This window comes from Semicossyphus pulcher, unplaced genomic scaffold (genome assembly GCF_022749685.1).
Source record: "Semicossyphus pulcher isolate SPU_LCO1_2020_fin unplaced genomic scaffold, fSemPul1.0.p SCAF_9, whole genome shotgun sequence".
Taxonomy (NCBI): Eukaryota; Metazoa; Chordata; class Actinopteri; order Labriformes; family Labridae; genus Semicossyphus; species Semicossyphus pulcher.
This window is the reverse complement of record NW_027211770.1, coordinates 26148489-26171759: the sequence shown is the minus strand read 5'-3', so window position 1 is coordinate 26171759 and position 23271 is coordinate 26148489. Positions and strand designations below refer to the sequence as shown.

Below are 23271 nucleotides of genomic sequence, written 5' to 3'. Positions count from 1 at the left end.
GTGACAGAGCGACCGTCACTTCAAAACCCACAAAGAAATGTATGTAATTGTGTCTGTTTAGCTAATTTATCAGCTTGTCAAGCGTGAACTAGAAAGCTAACATTAGGTTTAAGCTGTGTTAAGCTACCCTTAAATTAATTATGGATTTTATTCAGACGACGTTTTTGGAACTAGTAAACACCTGTCGAGTCTGGACTTTAAAATAACCGTTAAAAGAGCTGCCCCTCCTCTCCCTGCTTATCATCGATCTGTGCATGGAGTTGAGATCCGTCAGTGCGCGCTCAGCTGATGCCAGAGAGCACAGCACCGCGCAGCAGAGAGCGGAGGTGCAGCTTCTCTCCACAATCAGTGTTAACACCTTTTTATTTAAAATAAAAAAATTAAATTATGGATTTTTTTTGTGCTGTTTCATTACAAACAACCCCAATAAAATCAATTTTAATTTGCAGCTGTAACATGACAAAATATGGAAAAGTTAAAGGGTGAATACGTAGGCAAGGCACTGTAAAGGAAGGTGTTAAATCGAAGGTGAAAAAGGAGGTACTGACTGAGGTGAAGACTTCTGTGGTCTGCTGGATGGTGGCGATGCGAGTCCACTTCCACTTCTGGAAAAGCTGCACCCTGGTGGGGTTGTGGAGGGTGGCCGATGGGTGGGTGCGGAAGAAGGTGGGGAAGCGCTGACGGTTGGACAGGGCCGGCGAGCTGGATCCATAGGACAGCTGGGAAGCAGAAGCGCAAAAATATAAGAGAAAAAATATGATAGAGGAGTAGAGAAAGAAACAGAGAAACAGACGGAAATATAGTTCTAAAGGTCCTTCCAGGCATCAGCAGTAAACAGACTTCAATCAAAACACATTCACATCACTACTCTCTTGTTCTTCCCCTGTACACAGTGTGCTTTGATGGCGACTGGTTCAAACAGCAAGCAACAGAGAGAAAAACCCAGCATAAAGATGGAGAACCAGAGGAACAATCCTCGCTCCTATTTTCTCATTTTCATCCACATCCCCTCACTCAGTTCAGACTCCCTCAGGCTTATCAGGGGTGCCGATAAACTGAGTAGTTTCCCTCAAAAATAAAACACTTCATGGAGGATTTCCCATGAATACACTGCCGTGAAATTGTGATGACACGTCCAGCTATCACAAAGAGAGGAAATTAGAAAAGGAACTAATTATTGTTGTTGCAAACCCCAGTGATCTTTTGTTTCTCTCATTTGGACCCACATCATTTGAATTCTCCGGCGCAATCCCCACAAGAGGCAGACAGTGTAAGATGTGTGTCCAACACAGCGGGGAAAGGGACGGCGGAAAATACCAACAGAAACAGGAAGAGGAATGTCTGTCTGACAATTAGTTTCACAGTGACAAGTGAAGATAAAATCCCCGACAGGTTTCCTTTAAAATGAGGAACCCGGCGTTTAGGGAACCATTACAGACACAGACAGCGGATCCTCCGCCCCAGCTCTCATCTCAGCCCCATTACCTGCACAGCTCTGGGACGTTCGCCAGTGGGAGCAAAAGGGGGCTTGATGAAAGATGTCAAGTGTCATGTACAATGTTGACCTGCCACAATAACAAATCCCCGTGGATGCACGCAGGTAGATGAAGGTATCGAAAAGAAGGATGGGGATCTATACAGGAAGTGACAGCTGATCTGGGCGCAGCAGGGGAAGATGTGGAGAAACCAGCAGCAGCTTCGGTGGATGACACGCTCGATAATAAACGTGGGAGGACATGCAGACAAAGTGTTGGGAGTTTAATGGCAGGAAAACAAGGAAAACGGTGACTATATTCTATATTATATATTTTGTCAACAATTCACCTTAAACAACCAAAATCAACACAATTGGTTCAGCACACAGAGATGTGCACTGACTTAGACGCGGAGCAGTCGAAAGCGATAAATTGTTTACTTGGTGAGAGTTCAAAACAGAGTTCCACAACAGGTAATCTGTCAGCGAGGGCAAAGTAGGTAGGCGGGAGAAACCTGGAGAAGGTTGCTGTCAGGGATGCACAAGCAAGAAGCAGGAATAAAGCTGGATTGTTTAGACTAGTACTTTACATCAGTGGCTCTCAATCTGTTTTACGTCAAGGAGCCATAAAGTGACGCAAAATAGACAACAAGCCCTAATTCGAAGATCATTGCTTATAAATGTTTTATAAGAGAAAGTGTTTGAATCTCATGTCTAAAATAGTCATTGTGTTACCTTTAGATGGAATAACATTGAAAGTAAATTGCTGGGACGCTGGTGAAAGAGGTGCTGTGAATATGCAGGCGATATAATGGGGGACGGGGGAATATGTGTCTTGGGAATGATGGATACCCACGGAGGGGAACTACAGGGCAGGTCAGATGGTGTTCTCTGTAATCAATAGAAGCAATATTATTTTAAATTGGCGCCATAGCTGTGGAGAAATGCACCCAGCATGCATTGCGCCCCTCCCTCTGAAAGGAACGGCCCAGCGAGAGATGCTGGAGTGAAATAGTACAGTTTTCGCTGCAGGCAGCAGCTCAGAGCGGTACAGAATCCGAAACACGACGAGTAAATACCAGTGGATCGTCTAAAAAATCTTGGGGTCTGCAGTCTACATTTCAAACCTGACGATTTTGAACGAGACATGACATCAGGGGCGGGCGTCCTAGATTGAGAAAGTGTAGTTTAGCAAGCTCCCAGGCCTCTGCCAGGTGATGCATTTTATGCAGTCTGGCGGAGGTTTTCCAGGGCCCATTGGAGAAGCAGATAGCAAAGGCACCAAAGGCACAGAGGGCAGCTGAAGAGAGACAGGAAATATGTGGGTGATATGATGCTCCGAACGATCGGCAGACCGGGAGTCGAACGTGCAATCAGTGCGTCGAGGACAGTGGCCTCTGTACATGGGGCGCCTGCCCTACCAACTGAGCTAAACCAGCGGCCCTAATCTATTGCACGTTAATGGACTTTGTATGTTGTGTTCACAGTAATGAATCAGAGAGCCTACAGACATGCTGGCGGCTCTGAAAGCCTGTATTCAGGCAGCGGAGCCAAATGCTAATATCAGCATGCTAACATTCTTACAATGGCAATGCTAACATGCTGACATTTAGCAGGCAATACTTACCATGTTCACAATCTTTGTTTCACAGCTAGCATGCTAACTTTGTTGATTAGCAATTAACACAATGTATGCTGGACTGATGGGGGTGTCATTAGTTCTGCAGGAATTTGGTCATGAAAGAAAGTGTGACATTTTTACACGATGCAGGGTTAGCTTAAAACCAGTTCACCATAGTTACCATAGTAATGATATATTGTCTGAGAACTACACATACGTTCAATAAGTGGATAAAGGCATCAAATTAGGCTGGAAATTACAGTTATAAAGGTCTGTAGTAGCGTATTTTTCTATATAAATGACCTGTACTTAAATAGCTCTTTTCTAGTCTTGCGACCATTTATAGCTGCCTTAACACTACATGTCACACACACATTCACATACTGATGGCAAAGGCCTAAGTACCAATCTCCCATTAAATCTATGCCCATTCATACCTGATGGCTATACCACCGGGACCAATTTGGGGTTCAGTGTCTTGCCCAAGGACACTTGGACATGTGGAGGGATCGAACCCCCAACCTTCCGATTGAGAGACGACCGACTCTTCCACTGAGCCACAGGCGCCCCAAATAATATCGTACATGACTAAATTCCCACAATGGATAAAAAGTCTCCATGACTGTAGAGGCAGAGTACCCCACACACTGATCTGCTAACAATCCCATAATGCACTGTATTGCGTTGTATAGATCGAAAACATTATATTCATCCCACACAGCACCGGACAATGATGAGGCTCAAAAATGATGATCCATAAATGCCGATAATTTCAGTGTACAGCTCACTACACAGTAAGTTATTGACATTCTGTTTTAAAGGGAGTTTCACAGAAAAAGTTGAAATTAAAAAAGTCATTTGGCGAAGGCCAGTAATGAAATTCTAATTGAATTTATTGTTGGTAAAATATGTCAAATCCTGTGCAAATAAAAGCAACTGACAACTAACATGGCAGCATACAAGTAGAGGAAAGTGAAAGTACATTTCTTTGTGTAATTTGGGTAAATTGGGTAAAAAGACCCTTTAAAGTCAACCACTCGACAACTAGGGCTACAGCCAAACTAATACGTTTTCATTTTAAAACAAATTGCTTTTCTAAAAACGGCACTAAAACGCTGAGCAGGACAAAGATTGGCTTTCTTTCTAAACGCATTGAAAACCTAAGAGGAGCCGAGGTTCTTTCAGCTCGGCCTTCAGGCCTTTTAAAGTAGGTTTTTCTAATGGTTTAATCGGTACAACGTCTGACAAAATTAAAGTGAAAACCTGGAAATGGCTAAACTGGAAGCGTCAATGATTTCCCCATGGTAACATTTAAATAAACCTTCACAGCAGGGACAGAACTAAAATAGAGCAAAAAGCAGCTGTGGCAGAAAAAGACAGATGTAGCAGCACTCTGCAACAAACAGGCAAAGTGCCACATCAAAGCTTCCTAAAAACCACAAATAATATCTCTTGATTCTCACTTCCTCAGTTCTTCTGTAGCCATGTAGTAAAAGATCAATGCCCGTCTATGGCTTACAGTGCTTTTAGAAAGGGAGATGGTAGATCAAATTAACACTGTGCCAAGAGGAGCCGATCGAGAGCCCCTCCTTGATCGGCGTCCAAAAATGGAGGTTGCATTTGCCTCCCCGGTGCTCTGATGAGGCTGTTTGACATGCGAGGAGGCTTCTGCAAGCAGCAAGCGTTCAGAAATAATTGAGTGTGGCGGTTAGGAGGTTGTGCCAGTGGTGGCGTGTAGTAAAGAGAGACAGATCCCTTTGTGTGTGGGGAGAATCGACTGCTCGAGCTGAGGGAGCGAGGCGGAAATGAAGAGAGGGAGAGAAAGACGGTGGAGATAGAAAAGAGGAAGGACGGAAGGAAGGAGAGCAAGAGAAATGGGGAGTGAAATAAAGCCGACCAGCTCCAGGCAGCGGCAGAGAAAAGAGGAAGGCAAGAGTCAAAAAGTGGAAAAGAGTTTTTAATGACGAGGAAAGAAAGGGTGACAAAGAGAGAAAGACCAGAAACAGGAAAGAGGGGCACATGCCAACCACTAGAACTGATTGTTCTCGATGACTAATCTCTGGATGAAACTTCAATTACAGGACAAAGCCAATGAGCAGAGCGCAGTGAGTGACAGAGAGGCAGATCAAGAGACGACAGAGAATAAGATAAACAAAATAAACCAACTGATGAAGGCATAAAAGGCAGAATTGTTTTCAAAAAGCATCAGATCCTTTGCTGATTGAAAGATCGGGGATGTGTTTGTACTTGTCAGAGATGTATTGTAACGCAGCGTGTGAAGCCAAACAATATGTTTTGTCCTGCACATAGAGTCGCTGTCAGTGCAGGATTGTGAAACTGCCTCGTCTAGTGTCATTCCTAATCAAAAGCGCCTTGTGAAATGTTTAAAAATCAATAAACAACTACAGCATCGATTTGGGGAACCAAGTGTAATTACCACGAGTACAAAAGATCATCATTTAGACGGATGTCAGCTTCAAACAGCCTCTTCAGTACATTTCACACTGTTTGCCTGCACAAAATAAAAGCACACTATCCTTTTAGCACAAACAGAGCTGAAGATTTCAGTGTCATTGTCCAGGTTTCTTATCAGCTCAGCTCCCTCTCAATGCTACCCTGAACAAAAGACCCCCAGAGACAAGAAGCAACATTGTGCTGTTTGGTGTTTGTTTGGCTTCTTCCTACAAAGGATCAGAGGAGATATTTAAGCCGCTTTGGACTAAAAGGGTCTAAATCCTAGACTGTTTAAATGAAGTGGTTATTCTTTGGTTTGTAAACTATCATTTTGAAGCCTCGAGTACGGCAGTGTAGCTGTCACCAATTTGGTTTTGTGAAACCAGACGTGACCATATTTGGATGTGAGAGTGGATACGATTCGTTTTGCCTCTATCTTGATTGAGAGTTAGCGGCATGTGAATCTGAAGGAAGCCACGCCCCTAAAACACACATACCTTCATCATCTATTTTACTTCACTACACGGCTGTGTTAAATACTTGGTTCTAATTACGGCATTCACAGGTCTGCTATTTCTTCATAACAGACCGTTGCTATGGAGAACAGACCGTTGCTATGGATGTGGCTCTAATCACACAATCCAGGGGACTAACTGTAATCATATCAAATTTGACGTTGGTTTGTTTACAGAGGGAAAAAAGAAACGAGAGGAAAACAGCGGAGAGAAAGCAATAAAGGTTAAACGATGCAAGAACTGAGGGCTTGAATGAAAGAGTAAATGTCAACAGACTCTGACAGTGACGAGATAGAAACCCTCAATCAGGTGCTGCGCTGATTCCTGCGGTCCTGTTCATCATGACCTACTTAATCATCAGTGGAAATGTTTTCATTTAATGTGAGTAAAAACAGCTAGCTTAGCTCGTTTTAAGAAGGCTACAGAATTATCCGTTGCTATGGACGCAGCTTTCACTGTGAGAGACTATTTTTAAACGGAAAGTAGAAATATAATCATTTTTAAATTAATAAAATAATTCTCAAATCAATATTTTGTGTCAAATAATTCATTTCGGAAGTCAAAAGCTGTGTGATAAGCAGGATAATATAGTGAGCAGGTAGTTAATCCCAGAGGAACCCCTTCAGGGTGAAACGCGTCCTGCTCACTATACATTATCCCTTACTTAAAAGGAGACTATAAATTATAATATCAACATTATGCTGTTATGAAGAAGACTTGAAACAAAAACATGAGACTGCAAACTCATAAAGAAAATGTTTAAAAAGGAATAAATCCACTGAGAAGCAGGATTTTTTTCTCATACACTTCTACACAAGCAGACTTCTTTTGCCAATAGGCGCCCCCTGCTGGACTTTAGAAAGAAAGCAGGATTAAGGCACCTCCGCCTTGGCTTCACGTTTCAAACCTGGAGGCTGTGTCCACTTCTTTTGCGCGTCAGTGGTCTGAATAGTAAATGGCTGCATTTCTACAACACTTCCTTATTTGACTCCTATTCAAACACACTGATGGGAGCGAGCTACAAGGTGCAGGTCAGCTGCAATTTGAGGCTCAGTGTCTTTACAGAGGACCCTATAGGCCTATAGAGCAAAGGATCAAACCTCTGAGCGTGCAATTATTGGATGACCCACTCTACCTCCTGGGCCACAGGTCACTTAAAAGTAGTGCTGTCAGGCGATTCAAAAAATGAATCTAATTAATTAAAGGGTTTGTGATTAATTAATCCCAATTAATTGTTATTTGTGAGATGAGCCACAACACATGTAGACTCAGTCTGCCCTGGATGGTTATCTCTTACGCCGACCCTTTTATTGAGTTCTCTTCTTCATCTTATTAACTGTTAATTCACAAACTACTTTAATCTGATCACCTGCTCTCCTTCAGTCCCCCCTAACACACCTGCACCTCTGCACACAGCTGCTGGCCCCTCCCCCCTCTTTCTGTCCCGCTCAATGTCTGCTATGTTGAAATGATAAAAAGCCAGGTAACATTGTGCCGCTTGTTTCCATCATGTGTTCAAAGCTGCACTACACGGTTGGATGATCAATGACGTATGAGGTCAGGGGAGATAACAGAGTGCGATTAATCTGGGTTATTTTTTCTGTAATGAATTAATCAAAATGAACGCGTCATTTTGACAGCCCTACTTAAAAGATCAATATATCCATATTACAAAAATACAGTTTTTTCAGCAAAGCAGACTTTTATACCTCCTGCCTCCACTTAAATACAGCGAAGGTGACCTTGCTGTGAAGTGTTTTCATTGAAAACATTTTTCTACTGATGCAACAGGCACTATAAAAACTGTTTATGAGGTGCTCAGTGCATTTTTAGGAGGAAAAGGGAAACTGGGAGGAAGTGCTGTTGTTGAATTTCTAAATGTCATTCCTCAAGGCTGTGAATCTCACAAACAAATGTCTGTTCTTCTCCGATGTTTGAGGTTTAGCGACGTCAGATACAAACACATCACAACCTGAACATGTACAACAAAAACTACCGGCATCACTGTATAGTATATAAGAGGTAAGTAAGTGAACATTTTTTTTTTTTTTATGTTTATTTTTTGCAGTCAGTGTGAATTCAGCCTTGAAAGTTAGTCAGCTAGCTTTAGTTAGTCAGCTATGTTTGTTACTATGTATGTTAGTATACAGTTTGCTAAATTTGCACCAAAGAAAGCATAACTAATTATCTCTTTTTGGAGTATAAGCAGCTTCATTTTTCTCTGAATTGTAAGCAGATGTTTGGATGTTTCTCCACATGTAACGCTATCCTTCATAAGAACAACTCACGTTTGTAATAGTTTGACATATGCATCGCAGCAACAGAACATAGCTCAGTTTGGCATCGAGGCTCCGACCTCATCACTCCTGGCAGATTTATTTTAATGGGATAATATCTTAAACCCCCCCCTGGCTGGAGCCTGCAGGTGGGTGGTGGGGTGGTGGAGGGGTTGAAAGTGTGAGCGCAGGACCGGTGCAGGGCAGCGGTGACAATGTCAGAGCAGAGGGAGAGACCGGAAACCTTGCTGCTTAAATAGAGCGCCAACTGGGAGGACGTGTTTGTCAGGTGGAGAATGACTCATGTCTAGTTCGAAATCAGTGCAACTCGATTCGTAGGTGTCTCTCTATTTATGCTTAAAGGGGGGTTATTATGCTACTTTCAAGCTTCATATTTCCCTCAGTGATACCTGTGGAGTAGCTTAGCATAAGCCTCTGTGCAGGCCCTCATACAGCATCTGCCTGAAATGACTCAGTCAGCTCTGCCTCTTTAAGAAACCCCGCCCCTACAAGACCACTTTCTTCTGATTGGCCAGCTCTCAGAAGCCTGCTGAGGCTGCACGTTGTGACATCACAAAGTACAGCGTGTAGAAAGAACTGTGTGAAACCAGGCGTTCACAGCAGCCTGCAGCCTGAGCTGAGAAGCCTGGGGATTACTCCAACAAACTTTTACCTACAGATTTGAAACTTCACCCACATTTAGTCTGGACATCCAACATTGTAACATTATATACAGAATGTCTTGGGGTTAGGTATAATACCCCCTCATTAACCAAAAACTATGTGTATTATGTTTCTGATTTTGACTCTGAGAGGGGTAAAACTTTGTACATTTTCCCTCCACTTTCTGTCAACAATTAGAAGGGTAAAAAAGATCAGGAAATAATGGCCTGAAAACTTGTACTACAGTATAATCAGTAAAAGACACCCACCACTATGAGGTTCCACATGCGAGCAGCTTCGGCCACAATGGTGGAGACGCCGCTGCAGCCGGGCATCAGGACAATCTTGATGGGCTCCGTGTACAGAAGGTCGTACAGCAGCTTGGTGGATTCTCCCGGGTCGCACTGGAAGGACAAAATGATAAAGTGTTAAATGGATGGACGGATGAACAGATGGATGGGTGGATCAATAAGAAGGCAGAGAAATGGATTGAGGCAGTGGAAAGAGAGGAGAAAAAGGGAGAGAGGGACGTGGAGGAGTCGGAGAGAGGAAAATGAGAACGATAAGGGTGAGGCAGACAGATGGGATGAGAACAGAGGGTGAGGAAGAGGAGGAAACAAATAAGCAATGAAGTGTGGTAGATGAAGGAGAGTGTAAACAGAAACAGAAAGAGGAAAACAGAAGGGAGGAGATAAAGTAAAGGGAGACGACACTGGGGTGGAAGGGAGCAACAAAAAGGCCAGAACAAATGTGAAGAGAAAAGAGAAGTAGCAGAAATAAAAGGACAAGTCAGGGAAATGGAAAGAGCGAAACAGACAAGGTCAAAATATAATAAAGTAAAATGGCACAAAAGGACCAAAAAATTGATGAAAATGTGAAGAGAAAAGACGGAATATGAGAGTTCACGTCCAAACACAGCCAGTAACACAACCCAACATTTACAAATTAAGACATAAAAACAGAAAGACAAGCAGAAGCCAAACAGAAGTGAGTCTGATGACCAAAACAGCAGCCATCACAAGTCATTACAACCCTCCAATAAAGTCATTTACAGCATGTCGAGGTGGCGAGAGTGCGGCTGGAATGATCCATCACTGCTCTGTCAGCCAGATTACCGACAGGCCGTCAGCGCCGCACTGCTCATCAGAGTCACACATAAACTGGCCCGACATGTCTAATGATTCAGCACGGGAGAGAAGATACAGCTCACAAACAGAAACACACACTAACATTAAAAAAACAAAAAACACTCTAGATGAGTGTCACAAAGAATCGCGGCGCGGCCGATGATGGCGGCGACCAATATGGCTCCTAATTGGGGTGTTTGTCTCAGCGGCTGAATTGTCTCTTTGAGGCAGCACTGTGATTTTTCTGAGGAGGTAATCACCACTCGAGACGCGGGAATATGAGGAATAGCTCGGCTTCTTATTGAGTGATGTGTTTTCCATTAACTCCAGATTGGGTAGAATCATAGAGGTGTCATGACTTCGCTGAAAGAGTCACAGATAATGGATGACTCAATCTGAACCCTGTTAAAGAAGCGCGCTCACTGTTGACTTTCTCACACAAAAGTACGAAATTTTGCTGAAATCGCTGATGTTTCTGACCCTTTGATTTATCGGGTCATTCTGGTGATCACTGTAGGCAGTAGAAAACCAAGGTCACAGCATCTGCAGCGTCTCCTGCATCCGATTTAAAGCTCGGAGGCTTTCGCATCCATAGGCAATTGTGAGCGCATATATGGAAATAGCTGTGAGGTGACCATATCGAGATGAAGAGGTCGAGCAGAGAGACAGAAAGAATCAATAAATCAAATGCTATGACTAACAAAAGGAAACAAGTCTGGTATCTGTGGCTGTCCCAGGTTTGTCGAATCATTTCATTCTTTCTGATTGGACGGCCTATCTGTCTGTCAACCTCTTCCACAAGCTAAAGCTAGCAGGCTAGTTAAACAAGAAAGGCAGAAAAAGGTTTCACCTCCTGCTGTTAATAAATGTGCCATACAGTATAAATAAAGTGACTTGAGATTAGAGCTGTCAACGAACATTCTGCATTCGTATATATAACCGAATTGTAATGAAAAACGGATATTCGGTTATTAAAGTTAACATGCGATGTAAAAAAAATGAGCACTTCCGCCGCTGATCTGTATGCCCCCGCGTGCAGTCTCTTGGTTACGGTGCATCTTTGAAGGCACACATCACTTTGTACGTTCATAATTAACTTCAGTCTAGCTGAAACGAGCTACTACAACAACCGTGAGGCGTGTGGTAATGATGGCGGAGAATTCAAATCCCAGCCCGGCAGGGGAGAGAGAGAGAGAGATTCTCACCCCCAGCATAACAGACAGGTATGGTAATTTTTTTAAAAGGCATGTTTATGTTTAAATAAATATACCTGTCAAAGCACAGCTCGCTTGGAGCGCTGAATGTCTGTTCGACTGTAACTGAATTATTTTATTTTGCAAGGTGTAGGAGGCCAGTGTTGATCTTTTAAAAGGCTTGTTTATGTTTAAAGTGATAATCTTGAAGACTCTCATTTAAATAAATGTCTCTTAAGTCACTATCTATCGCAGAACGAGGTAACACAACGGTGATTGAGCCTATGGCCCACTGATGAAAGCCTTCGCATTTGCAGTATTACAGACTGGGTGTCTGTGGCGTCTTCCACAAGCGGCGCCCAGTTAGTGACGCGTTTTCTATCAGCCAGCAGTGGTTGGTCTAACGGAGAGGGTAGGCGGAGCTAAGCGGCTGCTTTTCAAGTCTCTATGGCTGAACAAACAAAGAAAAGATGGATGACTGCAGATACAACTTCAAAAATAAGTGTAAATCGGGTGATGGTTTAGCTTAGCGGTAAAATTGGTGACCATGTACAGAGGCTATAGTCCTCGATGCGGCAGCCCCAGGTTCAACTTCCGCCCATGGCCCTTTACCGCATGTCATCCCCACTCTCTCTTCCCCTGTTTCTGCCACTATCCACCATCCTCTCTAAAATAAATAAAGACAGAAAAAGCCAAAAAATAATCTTAAAAAAAAGAATAATAATAAATATGAAAATCCAAAGAAAAAGAAACAAATTTGACGCTCAGATGAAGCAAACCGTCTAAAAAGGAAAGCGACCGTCAGCAAGGAAAATCAAGAGTTACAACCGGAGCCAACCGTGGACGTCACACATGCAACACTGTCTGGATATCTGGGAAGTGTGCTCCCGCAATTTACCGTTTATCGCCATTGGTGGCGCCAAAGAGAATGAAACTGAGATCTTCGAGATTAGCACTTTAAATAAATATATCACTTACATCCATTTTTTGAAGGCCGTCACCATCTTGTTTTTTTTTAAACCAGAAGTGGCCATAATTGGACGACAAGGTGGACATGCATGCATGTTCCGTCTCCATCCAACCTCCTGCTGCTGCTCTACAAAAGCATAACACAACCCATTCTCCTCTACAGCTCCATCTGTTTCTATAACATGTTAACTGTCGCCAATAACAACACACAAACTGCCTCCAAAATAATTGGCCTCCTCACCCCCAACCTCTCAGACCTCCACAGCAAAGCCATCACACACAGAGCACATATCATTGCACACGACCCTGGACACCCCCTCATTCATCAGGTCGCAGATACAGGACTCCACCATGGCATCATTAAACACCACCACTCAGTAACTGACAGGAGGGAAAGTGCTGCTATGTGTATGTGTGGCATGTCGTTATGTGAAGTTCCTTTTGTACGTGGCATCTATTTAATCTATGTGTCCGAGAGGCAAAGTACAGACTGTGGCAACAATTTCCTGTAAAGGACAAGAAAGAATCTAATCTAATCTAATCTATGTTGACATGTCAGGGGCTCGTCAATCACAGGCCACGCCCTGAAGCAACCCTGATTCATCATCCGTTTTCCTTTAAATGGAAGCAGTAATTACAAAATGGACATCATGCTTTCGAAGAGGAACCCTCGAAACTAGCGACTGAGACCATCAAGTCATTAGGGAGATTTCAATCTCGGATCCCATCGGCTATAGTCTGAGACGATATAGCCTCTGGGGACGACGGTGAACATGCCGGGCGGTAAGTGATAATCGACTTCAAGACTTCCTTTTCCGCGTGCTGCATTGTTACAGAAAGAGAAACCGTTTTCTTGTGGCTTACTTGTTATTAACGGGGAAATTTCAACATCACGATGCAGATTTGTAAGAAGTAAAAACTCAAGCTTTGTCAGGTCTGTCCTCAAGAGGAGAAGAAAACTTTTAAAATGCTAGTTTGTTGAACGGAGGTCAGATCGATCTGATGCATTTGAGGAAGTCAGGAGATCTGAACGCTGAGTGGCTTTTGTGACACAGCATCTAGGGAGTTCATCTCAAGTTAAATTTTAGATCTAGAACAGATTGTTAGCTGTTAGCATGCAGATGTCTGTTTATAGAGATCAATAAGAAGCTAAATCGTCGTCAGATGACGCTGATGGGAGCCGGGATGTCATTACGGCGGATTACGTTCCGCTTGCTTTTGCTCTCCTCACAGACTGGTTGTCCTGCATACGCCGCAGCCTGCTGATACGTGATTGGTCATTATAACTCGGACTAGAAGCGTAGTTCAAACGGTAACCAGAACACTTGAAATCCACGTCCCTGCCTTCAGATTCTACTGTGTAGACTATTCTATATGTAGATCTGTAAATAGAGATTAGGAAAGTTTTAACTGAGGTAATAAAAAGAAGTTGGGTCAAATAGTGGAGTCGCCCCCTGCTGGCCATTAGAAAGACTGTAGGTTAGAAGCACTTCCACACTGGCTCCACTTTCTAAACCAAGAGCCTTACAGACACATCGCTGTACTTTTCCTGTGAGAGAGCGACAGATTGACGAGGAGACCATTTTTTGAATCTGTCGTTCCCAAAGGTTGTTTGTGTTTCTGTCACTTGGACTGTGGGCTGGCTTCATGCTGAGAAGAAGCTTGTTAGATTTCTGGTGTTAAGAGGTTTTTTTTTTTAAACTTAACTCTGATGAGCAGTTTTTCACCGTCTACACTGCTTATCTGTGAGTTATTGAATCAATCTATTATTACCGTCCGACATCACAGCTTCCGTCAACAGTTGGTTTTCACACTTTCCTGAATGACTCACTGCTTATATGGTGTGTAATTTAGAATAAAATCAAAAAGTTTTTAGGTTGAGACAGAAGTATTTCACAATGTTTTATAGATTTCGATCAGAGCTTTAACTTAAAAAAAAGGAGAATTATACCTCAGTGCTTCGGTGAGTTTTATTAGGAGGTAAATCAATGCAAAACCGAATTACTGCTGAACAAACACCCTTTAAAAGCTTTAAAACACCTCAATCATCTCATATAAAATAAGACACCATTTGATCTTTGAATGCACAGGGTGAACATGACAATAAATTTGTAGTATTATGGAATATGCCGCTTAAATAAAGTTTTTCTAAACGTAAGTGCAAACAGAAAGAGTAAAAGAAACAGCTCTAACATGACTATATGTTGTTTTCCTCCTCACAGTTACTAAATGGCTGTTTTGATATTTAATGAAGGAAGTCTATAATTAAACACACTTGCAAAATGGCATCAGATTTCAGAGTTTAGCCTTTCAATCATCAATCAAATACTTCTACGAGGATCAGAACTAAAACCATCGGTTGAAAAACTGGGAACACAGTAGAACAAGACAGATGTATTGTTTGGCCGATATTATCAGCTGATATGAGGTTATCACAGATATTGATCTAAAGGGTTGGGAGGGTTACTTTAAAAATGTATTCCAATACAGTTACTAATTACCTGTAAAAAAAAATGTAATCAGTAACCAACTAAAAATATCACAATTTTAAAGTAATGTAACTGATTACTTTCAGTTACTTCAGTGCTAAGTCTGCAAATAAAGATATGAGTAAAGAATTTTCAATACAATGACTTTTACTTTAATGTATTCTGTAACGTTATTCCTTCCTTTGTAATGTGCGAATGCCTGTTTCAATTAATAGCGGTAATCATGCACATTTAAATGTACTTTGTTAAGTATGCTGTTCACACTACAGGTGCATGGTATTATCAGAGACGGTCAGACGGACGGTTTAGAAATGAGGCGCCAGATGTTATAGAGCATCTTTGGTATCATTCTAAAATGTATTTTAAAATTGTAATCCTGTAAGTAACTCCCATTTTTAATCGAATTAACTCTTTATTTTCTGTAACTGTAACTGAATGTTGCCTTTTTTTGTATCCTAACTTCGTAACGCCGTTACTTGTATTCCCTTACTCCCCAAGCCTTTTGATATATATCGATGACTATGTTTTACGGGTTTCACCGATATGAAAACATTTTCTACAGAATTTATAATCCAGAAAAAACAATGTTTCTGGTAATTTAAAATATGTGTTATCACATAGTTTGAGGAGCAGATCGTGCTCACTCCATAATACTCTAAACACTGCCTGTAGCACGTGTAGCGTTACAAGTGAGCAGATGATGGTCAGCACTAAAATTGGTAAAAGTCTAATAATGTTAAACCTTCACATACGTTTAAATAGTTATATAGTTGCACAATCCACATACCAAAGGTCTATGTTCCAGCTCATAAAAATCACTATATCAGCTGCAATACTGGTAATTGGTCTCAAAAATTCCATATCGGTAGACCCTAGAGCACAGTCCACTAAGGTGCACAAAGTCACTAGTCATTAGGGGACAAAGATCCCTCAAAAAGCCTTAAAACGCTTCATCAATTCCTGATAAAATGAGGTTACTTTAGATCTCTGACAGTATTGCAATTGCTCCAAACATTGTGGAACATTGAGTCTTAAAAAAGACTAACCGCTATTAAAACCTTTGATCGTTGATGTCAGAGCCAAAAAATGAGTAAAAGAAAATAACTTTTGCTTGACTTTGGATCTTCAAGAAATAAATTTAGTTTTTTCTCACCCTCTACGTTTATTCATTTCTTGCTCATCCCACCTCATTCTTAAAAAGACAAGGTTAACACGCTATAAAGGCATAAAATGAATGGGGTCTATTCTTAAACAAAACAGCAGCAGACTTCACAGTCGAACCGTTCAATCATTCAGCTGTTTCTGCGAGCGAAAGAAATGAAACCTTTGATAACAAAACGGGAACACGTAGCGGCAAGAGGTAAAAAAAAAAAAAAAAGCACAGTCTCCCTTACGGAGACACAAAAGGAGTGAAAACAGAGGTGTTGGCAGGTACGCAATAAAGGCTGAGGAATGCTATTCTTAGAGGTCTGTCTTCTACAACCCTCCGGGGTCATCAGCATTCCCACTTTCATTCCTGGCCCTCCTTGGCTCATGAGAACGCCTGGGTTGATGACCCCGGACACCATTCACATAGCAAACACATTCACCATCACACACACACACACAGATACATGCAAGTCGTAAAAAAAACACCCGTACAGCTACACGTGCATGACATAGTGGATGTGTCGCTGTCCTTGGTGCTGAAATTCCCTGTGCCAATATTAGTGTTGATGCCTGTGTTACCTTTCCAATCAGTCAAGTTGCACCTTAGATAAACTGCAGGTTCCCTGAGCCGGGGAGGACAGGGTTAGACACCGACTGGTCATAATACAAACTCTAATTACACTCCAGATTGAATAATATAAAAAGAGAGTGAAGAGGGGATACGTTAAGGGCCTGGGGGACAGCCTATGTGTTGAATCTCAAAGCATGCACAGCTACATCTCATAATATCCTCTTAATTACGTCTGGCACTGCACTCTGGGCTCATATGCCAAACGGACATGCATGCGGACTGCTGATGAATGCTGGTTATACCACAGCGGACTGGAAATCGTGTCACGGCTGCCAATTAAAATAAAGGGCGGAAGTAAGGGAAGCACCTTGTTTCACCATCTCTCTGTATCTCCGCTGTCTCACTCCATCACTGTTAATAATTGATCAAAGTTTGCAGTCTCGGCTTTGATATATCCATGGCAACGGCCTGCGCGGAGTGTGTGTGTGTGTGTGTGGATCTCAGAAGGCTGTAAATAGTCTGATGCTGTCGCCAGGATAGCCAGAGAAACAAGCCGCTCTGCTACCACAGGGTATCTGCATCCATTAAAGGGACAGGCTGGGATTAAGTGTTGAGCTTCATGAATATTGTATGATGTTGAACAAGCTGAGGACATCACTTGATACTCCCAAACCCAGTGGTCATAAACTGGTGTGTGTGCGCGCGTGTGATCAGGCACCTGTTTGCTTACTTTAATGCACCTCTTGTATTCAAAACCGCTGTAAAAGATGCATTCAAACTTCCTCATCGTGACAAATTCAGGTCAAGACGACCCGCCGCATAATTATGCTCCTCCTGCCTTGATCTTGAGATGTAAGCAAACAAAGGGGGCAGTGACGCCCTTGTCTTAATCTCACAGTTAAACAAAGAGATCACAAGACGGAGATTTGTTCTGTGACCAAACAGGAACAAAGAGTGGGTGGCAATAACTGGATGTAAATATGATAGCTTATTAATCCATTTCTTATAATTGCTTCCCTGCTTCTCGGAGGGTAAGATCCTCATTACTATTCCAGCCAGGTGAAAAATGTTTGCAATCAGAAGGTGAGAAACCTCATTCCAAACACAGCGTACCCGGAGCAGGAGCAATAAAATCCCCCCTTGACTTAATTCAAGGAATTATCCAGCGTCACTCACACAATGTTATAGCAGCCCCCTTTGAGCTGTTCTATTCAAAGGATCTGCATCTATTTCCCGAGCCCGAGGCGCCAGCGACTCCTGAAGCACGAGGAGTGATGCTTCCCCAATCCCTGCGAAAATCTGTTCATGCTTCTGCTTCATCTTTATGTTCATGGCAGCTACATCTGCGGCTGCCTGCTTCAATACACATGTAATCAGAGGATGTATACACACACACGTTTGATCTGTTGGATGCAAAGAACAAGCTGTACACATAACAGAATGTGAAAAAGCATGCACTGCACTGTGAGCTCTGCATACATCCAGCATATGAATTTGCACACATATTTTCACAGAGCTGAAACCTTATTTGTTTCTGTGCTGTGCTTCAAGAGTAACTGTGTTGCCATGCCAACTCTTCCTCTCTCTCTCTCTTACACACACACACACACGCACACACACTCGCTCCCTACATCTCCCTGCTATTCTGTTTAACAGGATTCCAATGCAGAGCCGTGTACACCAATCAGAATAAAGCTCGTAGCAAATATCTAACCAGCCCGGGTACAGTTAACTGTTTGGTGCCCCGGCTGCTCTCCAGGCATCCGTCCTGCAGAGTGATTGATAATCACCCTCAAGAGAGGAGACAGACGAGGAGATCCGGTAATTGTTTTCATGTGTCTCCACTCACCCCCTTGTTGGGAAAAAAATGGCTCCTTTTTGGGGGAAAAACTTTCAGAATAACAATAAGGAAACGCAGCAATAAGGCACAAACCGGACGCTTTTTTATAAAGATAAATAAGGTGATTTTTAATTAAAGTCTGTGTCAGTGCAGTGGGTGGTAAACCGGAGGGGAAATGAAACCAGTCAGGGGGCGGATATTGGATTTATAGTGGTTGATAATGCTGACATTTTAAAATACCACCATGATAAATGATTGATGAGCAACTAGCAGCAGGTGTGTTTGGTCATTGAGCACAAACTAACACAGAACAGGAAATGGCAGCCCCATTTGTTAAGAAGAGTAAAGACTCCAGGGTTAGTTATCAGCAGGGTGACCTTTAATGAAGCTCTTCTTTGAGATCTGTGACTTTAAAGAAGGCAGGTGTAGTGAAAAAGGCAGACGAAAACCAGGCTTGGGAACAAATGAGCGCCGTAAAATTAGAAAATATTGTTGGAATGCAGGAAAATAAAGACAAAAGTGATGACAAATGTTTTCCAGCACGCTTAAAAAGACATATCAGAGTCAGCTCCTCCAGAGAGACAGGTCATCATTTAGGTCCCTCACTGACTGACACCACACACCCCTTCAGTGCGCACCTCCTCACTCCCCTCCACATGCACTCACTCACCATGCTGTCGTAGTGGATCAGCTCCAGCTCGTAGTCGGGCAGGATGTCGCTCCTGTTGTTCACCAGGTCCAGAGCCATCTGAGCGGAGGGCATGCACGCCTGCCCGCCCGGCCAGCCTCCGCTCATGGGGAACAGAGCTCCGATGTACAGCTTCTTCTTTCCTGAGGACGGCCGAGGCCAGGAGAGGAGGAGAAGGACGATGAGAGACGCCCGGAGGAGCATCGCATGCTTACGGACAGAGCGAGCCACCCGCGGGGGATTTCTGCAATTTTCCAGCATGGTTTCAAGGTGAGCTGAGCTGGAGCCACGTTTGGCCCCTGGTGCTGCAGCGGAGGCAACCCGGGCTAAGGTTATTTTACGTGCGAACTGAGGTTCAAGAACGCAACACGTGTCTTTTGGCAGTTTGGATTTTACGTTCAGCTTTGCAGGTATTGTGCAACCCAACTATTTAAATCTAATTGTAAGAGTTTAGCGACACGTGTAAATAATTTAGCTGGCACATAATTTAGCATAATGCATGTTTAATTATACATGGCATGCTGGATATTTTCGGGACACAAAGTCAACGACAGTTCAGTCAGCTTTTACTTTGAAGTTATCATGTGAGCACACGGTGATGCTCATCAGTCAAGTTTCAAACGAACCTCCTCGATCCTGCAGTCCAACTCGTTTTCTACGCAATTCCACATTTTGGCTAAACTAAACGAGCGTCGCTTTCTTCCGGCAATCAATCATATCCGTTGGAAAGCGCGTCCCGTACTCACGACTTTTACGCAAGAAATACGCGCGAATTTGACGCCGCCGTCCGCGCAGAATACGTCAACCGCGTCAAAAGAGAGACGATTAGAAACTGTAGCTAAAAAAAAAAACGACAGTAGTGTGGGATGAGGGCTGCAGCGGCAGAAATAGCAGGCTACATTCCTCCCCCCCGTAACGCAGCTTTATTCCAAAAGATGAGACGCTTTGCCGCGGAAAAGCAGGCGCGCCAGAGCTCTGCGTCTGATCCACTGCAGCACCGGCTGGCTGAGTGTGAGTGAGCGAGAGAGAGAGAGAGATAGGAGAGAAGAGAGGAGAGAGTGAGCACGGGCAAGTCTGAAATGTATGCCGAGAGAGAGAGAGAGGGAGAGAGGGAGGGGGTGGAGGGAGAGGAATGGGGGTGGTTGGGAGGGGGTACTAGGCAAAATCTCCTCTAAAGGGTTTCTAATGTGTTACACGCTGAGTTTAACTTAAACAGCGCATCCATTTCATTTCACACAAGTCCTACACAACCTCATGTCCTCACATTCTGTTCTTCATAAAGCTTGTAGCTTCTATCACTATGAGCAGCTTATGGCTTACACTGGTAGCGACTGTATCCATGATCAACATCTGACTGATGGATCAGGCTAAATACTGATCTCACCTTAAAGCAAGAAACTATTAAATAGGAAGAGAAAGAGTCAGGTTGTTTTCTCCAAGTAAGCATGAAATATCAGGTAATTTGCAGGTAAAAGCAACATCAATGATGCAGGATTGTCTGCTTTAAATATCAGGACGTTACATTGGAATGAGCCTAACAAAAACTGATGTTAAAGCAATGAACTAACGCATAAATCTGTTGCACTCTTCTGCACCGTATAACAAACTCTTTTAATTTGTTTTTTAATTAAGAAAACACAAAGTGATCACAATCATTGTCACGATTTAATTCCACTAGAAGTTTTCCAACAACAGTTAATTTGGCTCCGCTCGAAGTCTCAACATTCAATTTGCTGGATTTTTTGGACAAAACAATTGTTTTAGATGTAATGAACGCCTCGGGTCATTTCAATATTATGAATATAATTCAACTATATTTTATTGTGTATTTAGATTTTAATTACTAAATGTGCCCATTATTTTTTAATATACAAATCCAACATCAGCTTCACAAAGCCCCACAAGTCATCTTCAAATTGCAAACAGTGCAAATCCAAAGATATTGACTTTCAATAAATTCAAACAATGCATGCTGCTGGAAGATCCCCAGGGGAGCCCTGTTTCAAATGCTAATATACTTTCTGTCAATTGTCGAATTCATTATTGACTAGTTTGTTGTTATGTAGATCAGACTGAAGCAATTTGCAATCATTGTTTAGTTACTCTAAGTACAATAACATGCTGTTTGGTTAATTGTGCAACCATCAGCAAAGTGCATATAGATGCATATTGTAAGTAAGATGAATGATTGTGCAGCATGAACAATAAGGCAAGTAATATAAGTAAGGATACAACTGTGATACCTGTAAAATGACTAATATTACTTGTATAAATAAATTCAGCAATGATTAAGGTCAATGATGCGTTATATGCTAAATAAAAACAGTTTAGCATGTTGACCTTAAATAATAACCTCGAAGATTTTCATTTAAATAAATGTCTGTTAAGTCACTATCGCCGAACGAGGTAACACAATGGTGATAGAGCCTATGGCCCACTGATGAAAGCCTTTGCATTTGCAGTATTACAGACTGGGTGTCTGTGGTTAAATAATCCTAAACGTTTTAGCGATTCATCCTGACATGAATTTCTTAACCACAGTTCAGGACAATCGAGCCAATAGTTGTTATAAAAATAAACTAAAAACACAGATCATGTGTATAAAAAGCAAGAGGAAATGTGAGGGAATCACTAAAGTCAAGAGGATTCATCCTCGACATCTGACAAATCGTTGAGTTTCAACCAGATTTAGCCTGGTTTTAACCTCACCTTCCTAGCTTCTGTTTGACCTGCGAATCAATAACTCCACACTCACTGCGCTCACACAAACAAGCAGTGTGCAACTCTGCTCTGTAACCACCTCTGCTAATCCATAGACCATTTCATATCCACCTCCCCTCCACGGCCAAGTCTATAAAATGCTACAAAGGCTGCTGTGAGAAATCAGCAAAAAGTGTAGCAGCGCTATCAATCATGGCTGATGTTATTTGCTTTCATTTCAAGAGTGGAAGCAGTGAAGTAGTAAGTGTTTGTAAGAGAGGGAGTGGACTGCATGCACACCTGTGTGAACCTTCTGTTTGCACCCAGCACAGACTCTATCAATGACTGTGACCCACGTGTGCAAACATGAACACTTAAAGAATCAGCCCTGAAGGATCATACCGAGGGTTTTCATTGGTGTGCTTCTCCAAAACAAAGAATGTTATAATTAAGGTTACAAAAATAGAAAGTCATTGTGGTGCCAACAATACTTTTTGTCATTTTCACGCAGCCCATTTGGATTATTAAGGATGCCTTTATTCCATCTTATGCTCAGGTTTTTGCTGTTCCTGTGCGAGCGCTCTAACTGCAATGTAATGTTAGTGTTCAAATTCCCTTTTTGAAAATTACTTATTGCAGCAATTGAGGAAAGACCATTATTCCTCCCGTCTAAATTAAAAACCCTCTGTAGTTTGGCGATGGAATATGACTATTATATAACCCCGGTTCATTACCCAAATCTCATTATCTGGTGTCTCCATGTAGCAGAAAGCGATTCAGATCAAGCTGCTAACAAGCCCTCACAGGCCGAGGTGAGTGTAGCGATCCTCTGCTGGCATTTGCCTTCCACTTCCACCTCCTCATCCTCGCTGCCACCCCGTGACCCATCCAACGCACGATCAATTATTCAGCCGTGAACTTTATCTGCTTTTTTTTTTTTTTTTTTCGCTCTATAATCCTGCAGCCGACACAGGCAATCACACCAGCACCGGGCATCGCAGTGTTAACAACCCCCGCGGAGGCAAATGGCGCATTCAGAGATGACATTAGCTGTGACACAGCTTGGAAAAAGATGCAATGGAGGCATGAGTGCTGTAACATGTTGCTGAGCTGCTTTAATGAGGGCCTTGTACTGTATATTTGTGGGTCTGCAGTTTGCACACCGGGCATCCTTCAGGATAATGGCCTGTTTCTCTCTTGGCAGATGCGTTAGTGGGAAAATACTGTTTTGAATGTTCCCTTTCTAACACAATCGCCGGATGACTGTCCTCCCCCTGCAGGGCACATTTTATTCAGGGAGAAATTATTGTGAAAGTACTCTGACAAAATATAGTGGGTAAAACTGTTTCAATTTAAAAGATGCAGATTTTTTTTGTGGATGTACATTTTTTTTCTTACAACGCTGACGGTCAAATTCTGAGTACAAAAAAGTATTTTAAAGTCTTTTCTTTGTTTGTGTTTAACTTTGCTTGCAGTAACAGAAAAGTGAACCTAAAGCCTTATTAATGCACGACAGGGCCAGTGTACATAAAGTACATAAAA

At 42.5% G+C, this 23271-nt stretch overlaps 1 protein-coding gene across 1 annotated transcript in view; it reads right to left on the bottom strand.

Annotated features, from left to right (window-relative positions):
• gabbr1a (gamma-aminobutyric acid (GABA) B receptor, 1a) overlaps positions 1 to 23271 on the bottom strand; it is an 87503-nt gene that overhangs the window by 44730 nt on the left and 19502 nt on the right. Inside the window, exons 7-9 of the mRNA XM_069655652.1 lie at positions 19012 to 19172; positions 9273 to 9407; positions 549 to 719 (exon numbers count right to left, since the gene is read on the bottom strand). Coding sequence (XP_069511753.1) covers positions 549 to 719; positions 9273 to 9407; positions 19012 to 19172 — 467 coding nt within the window. The remainder of the gene's footprint in view (positions 1 to 548; positions 720 to 9272; positions 9408 to 19011; positions 19173 to 23271) is intronic.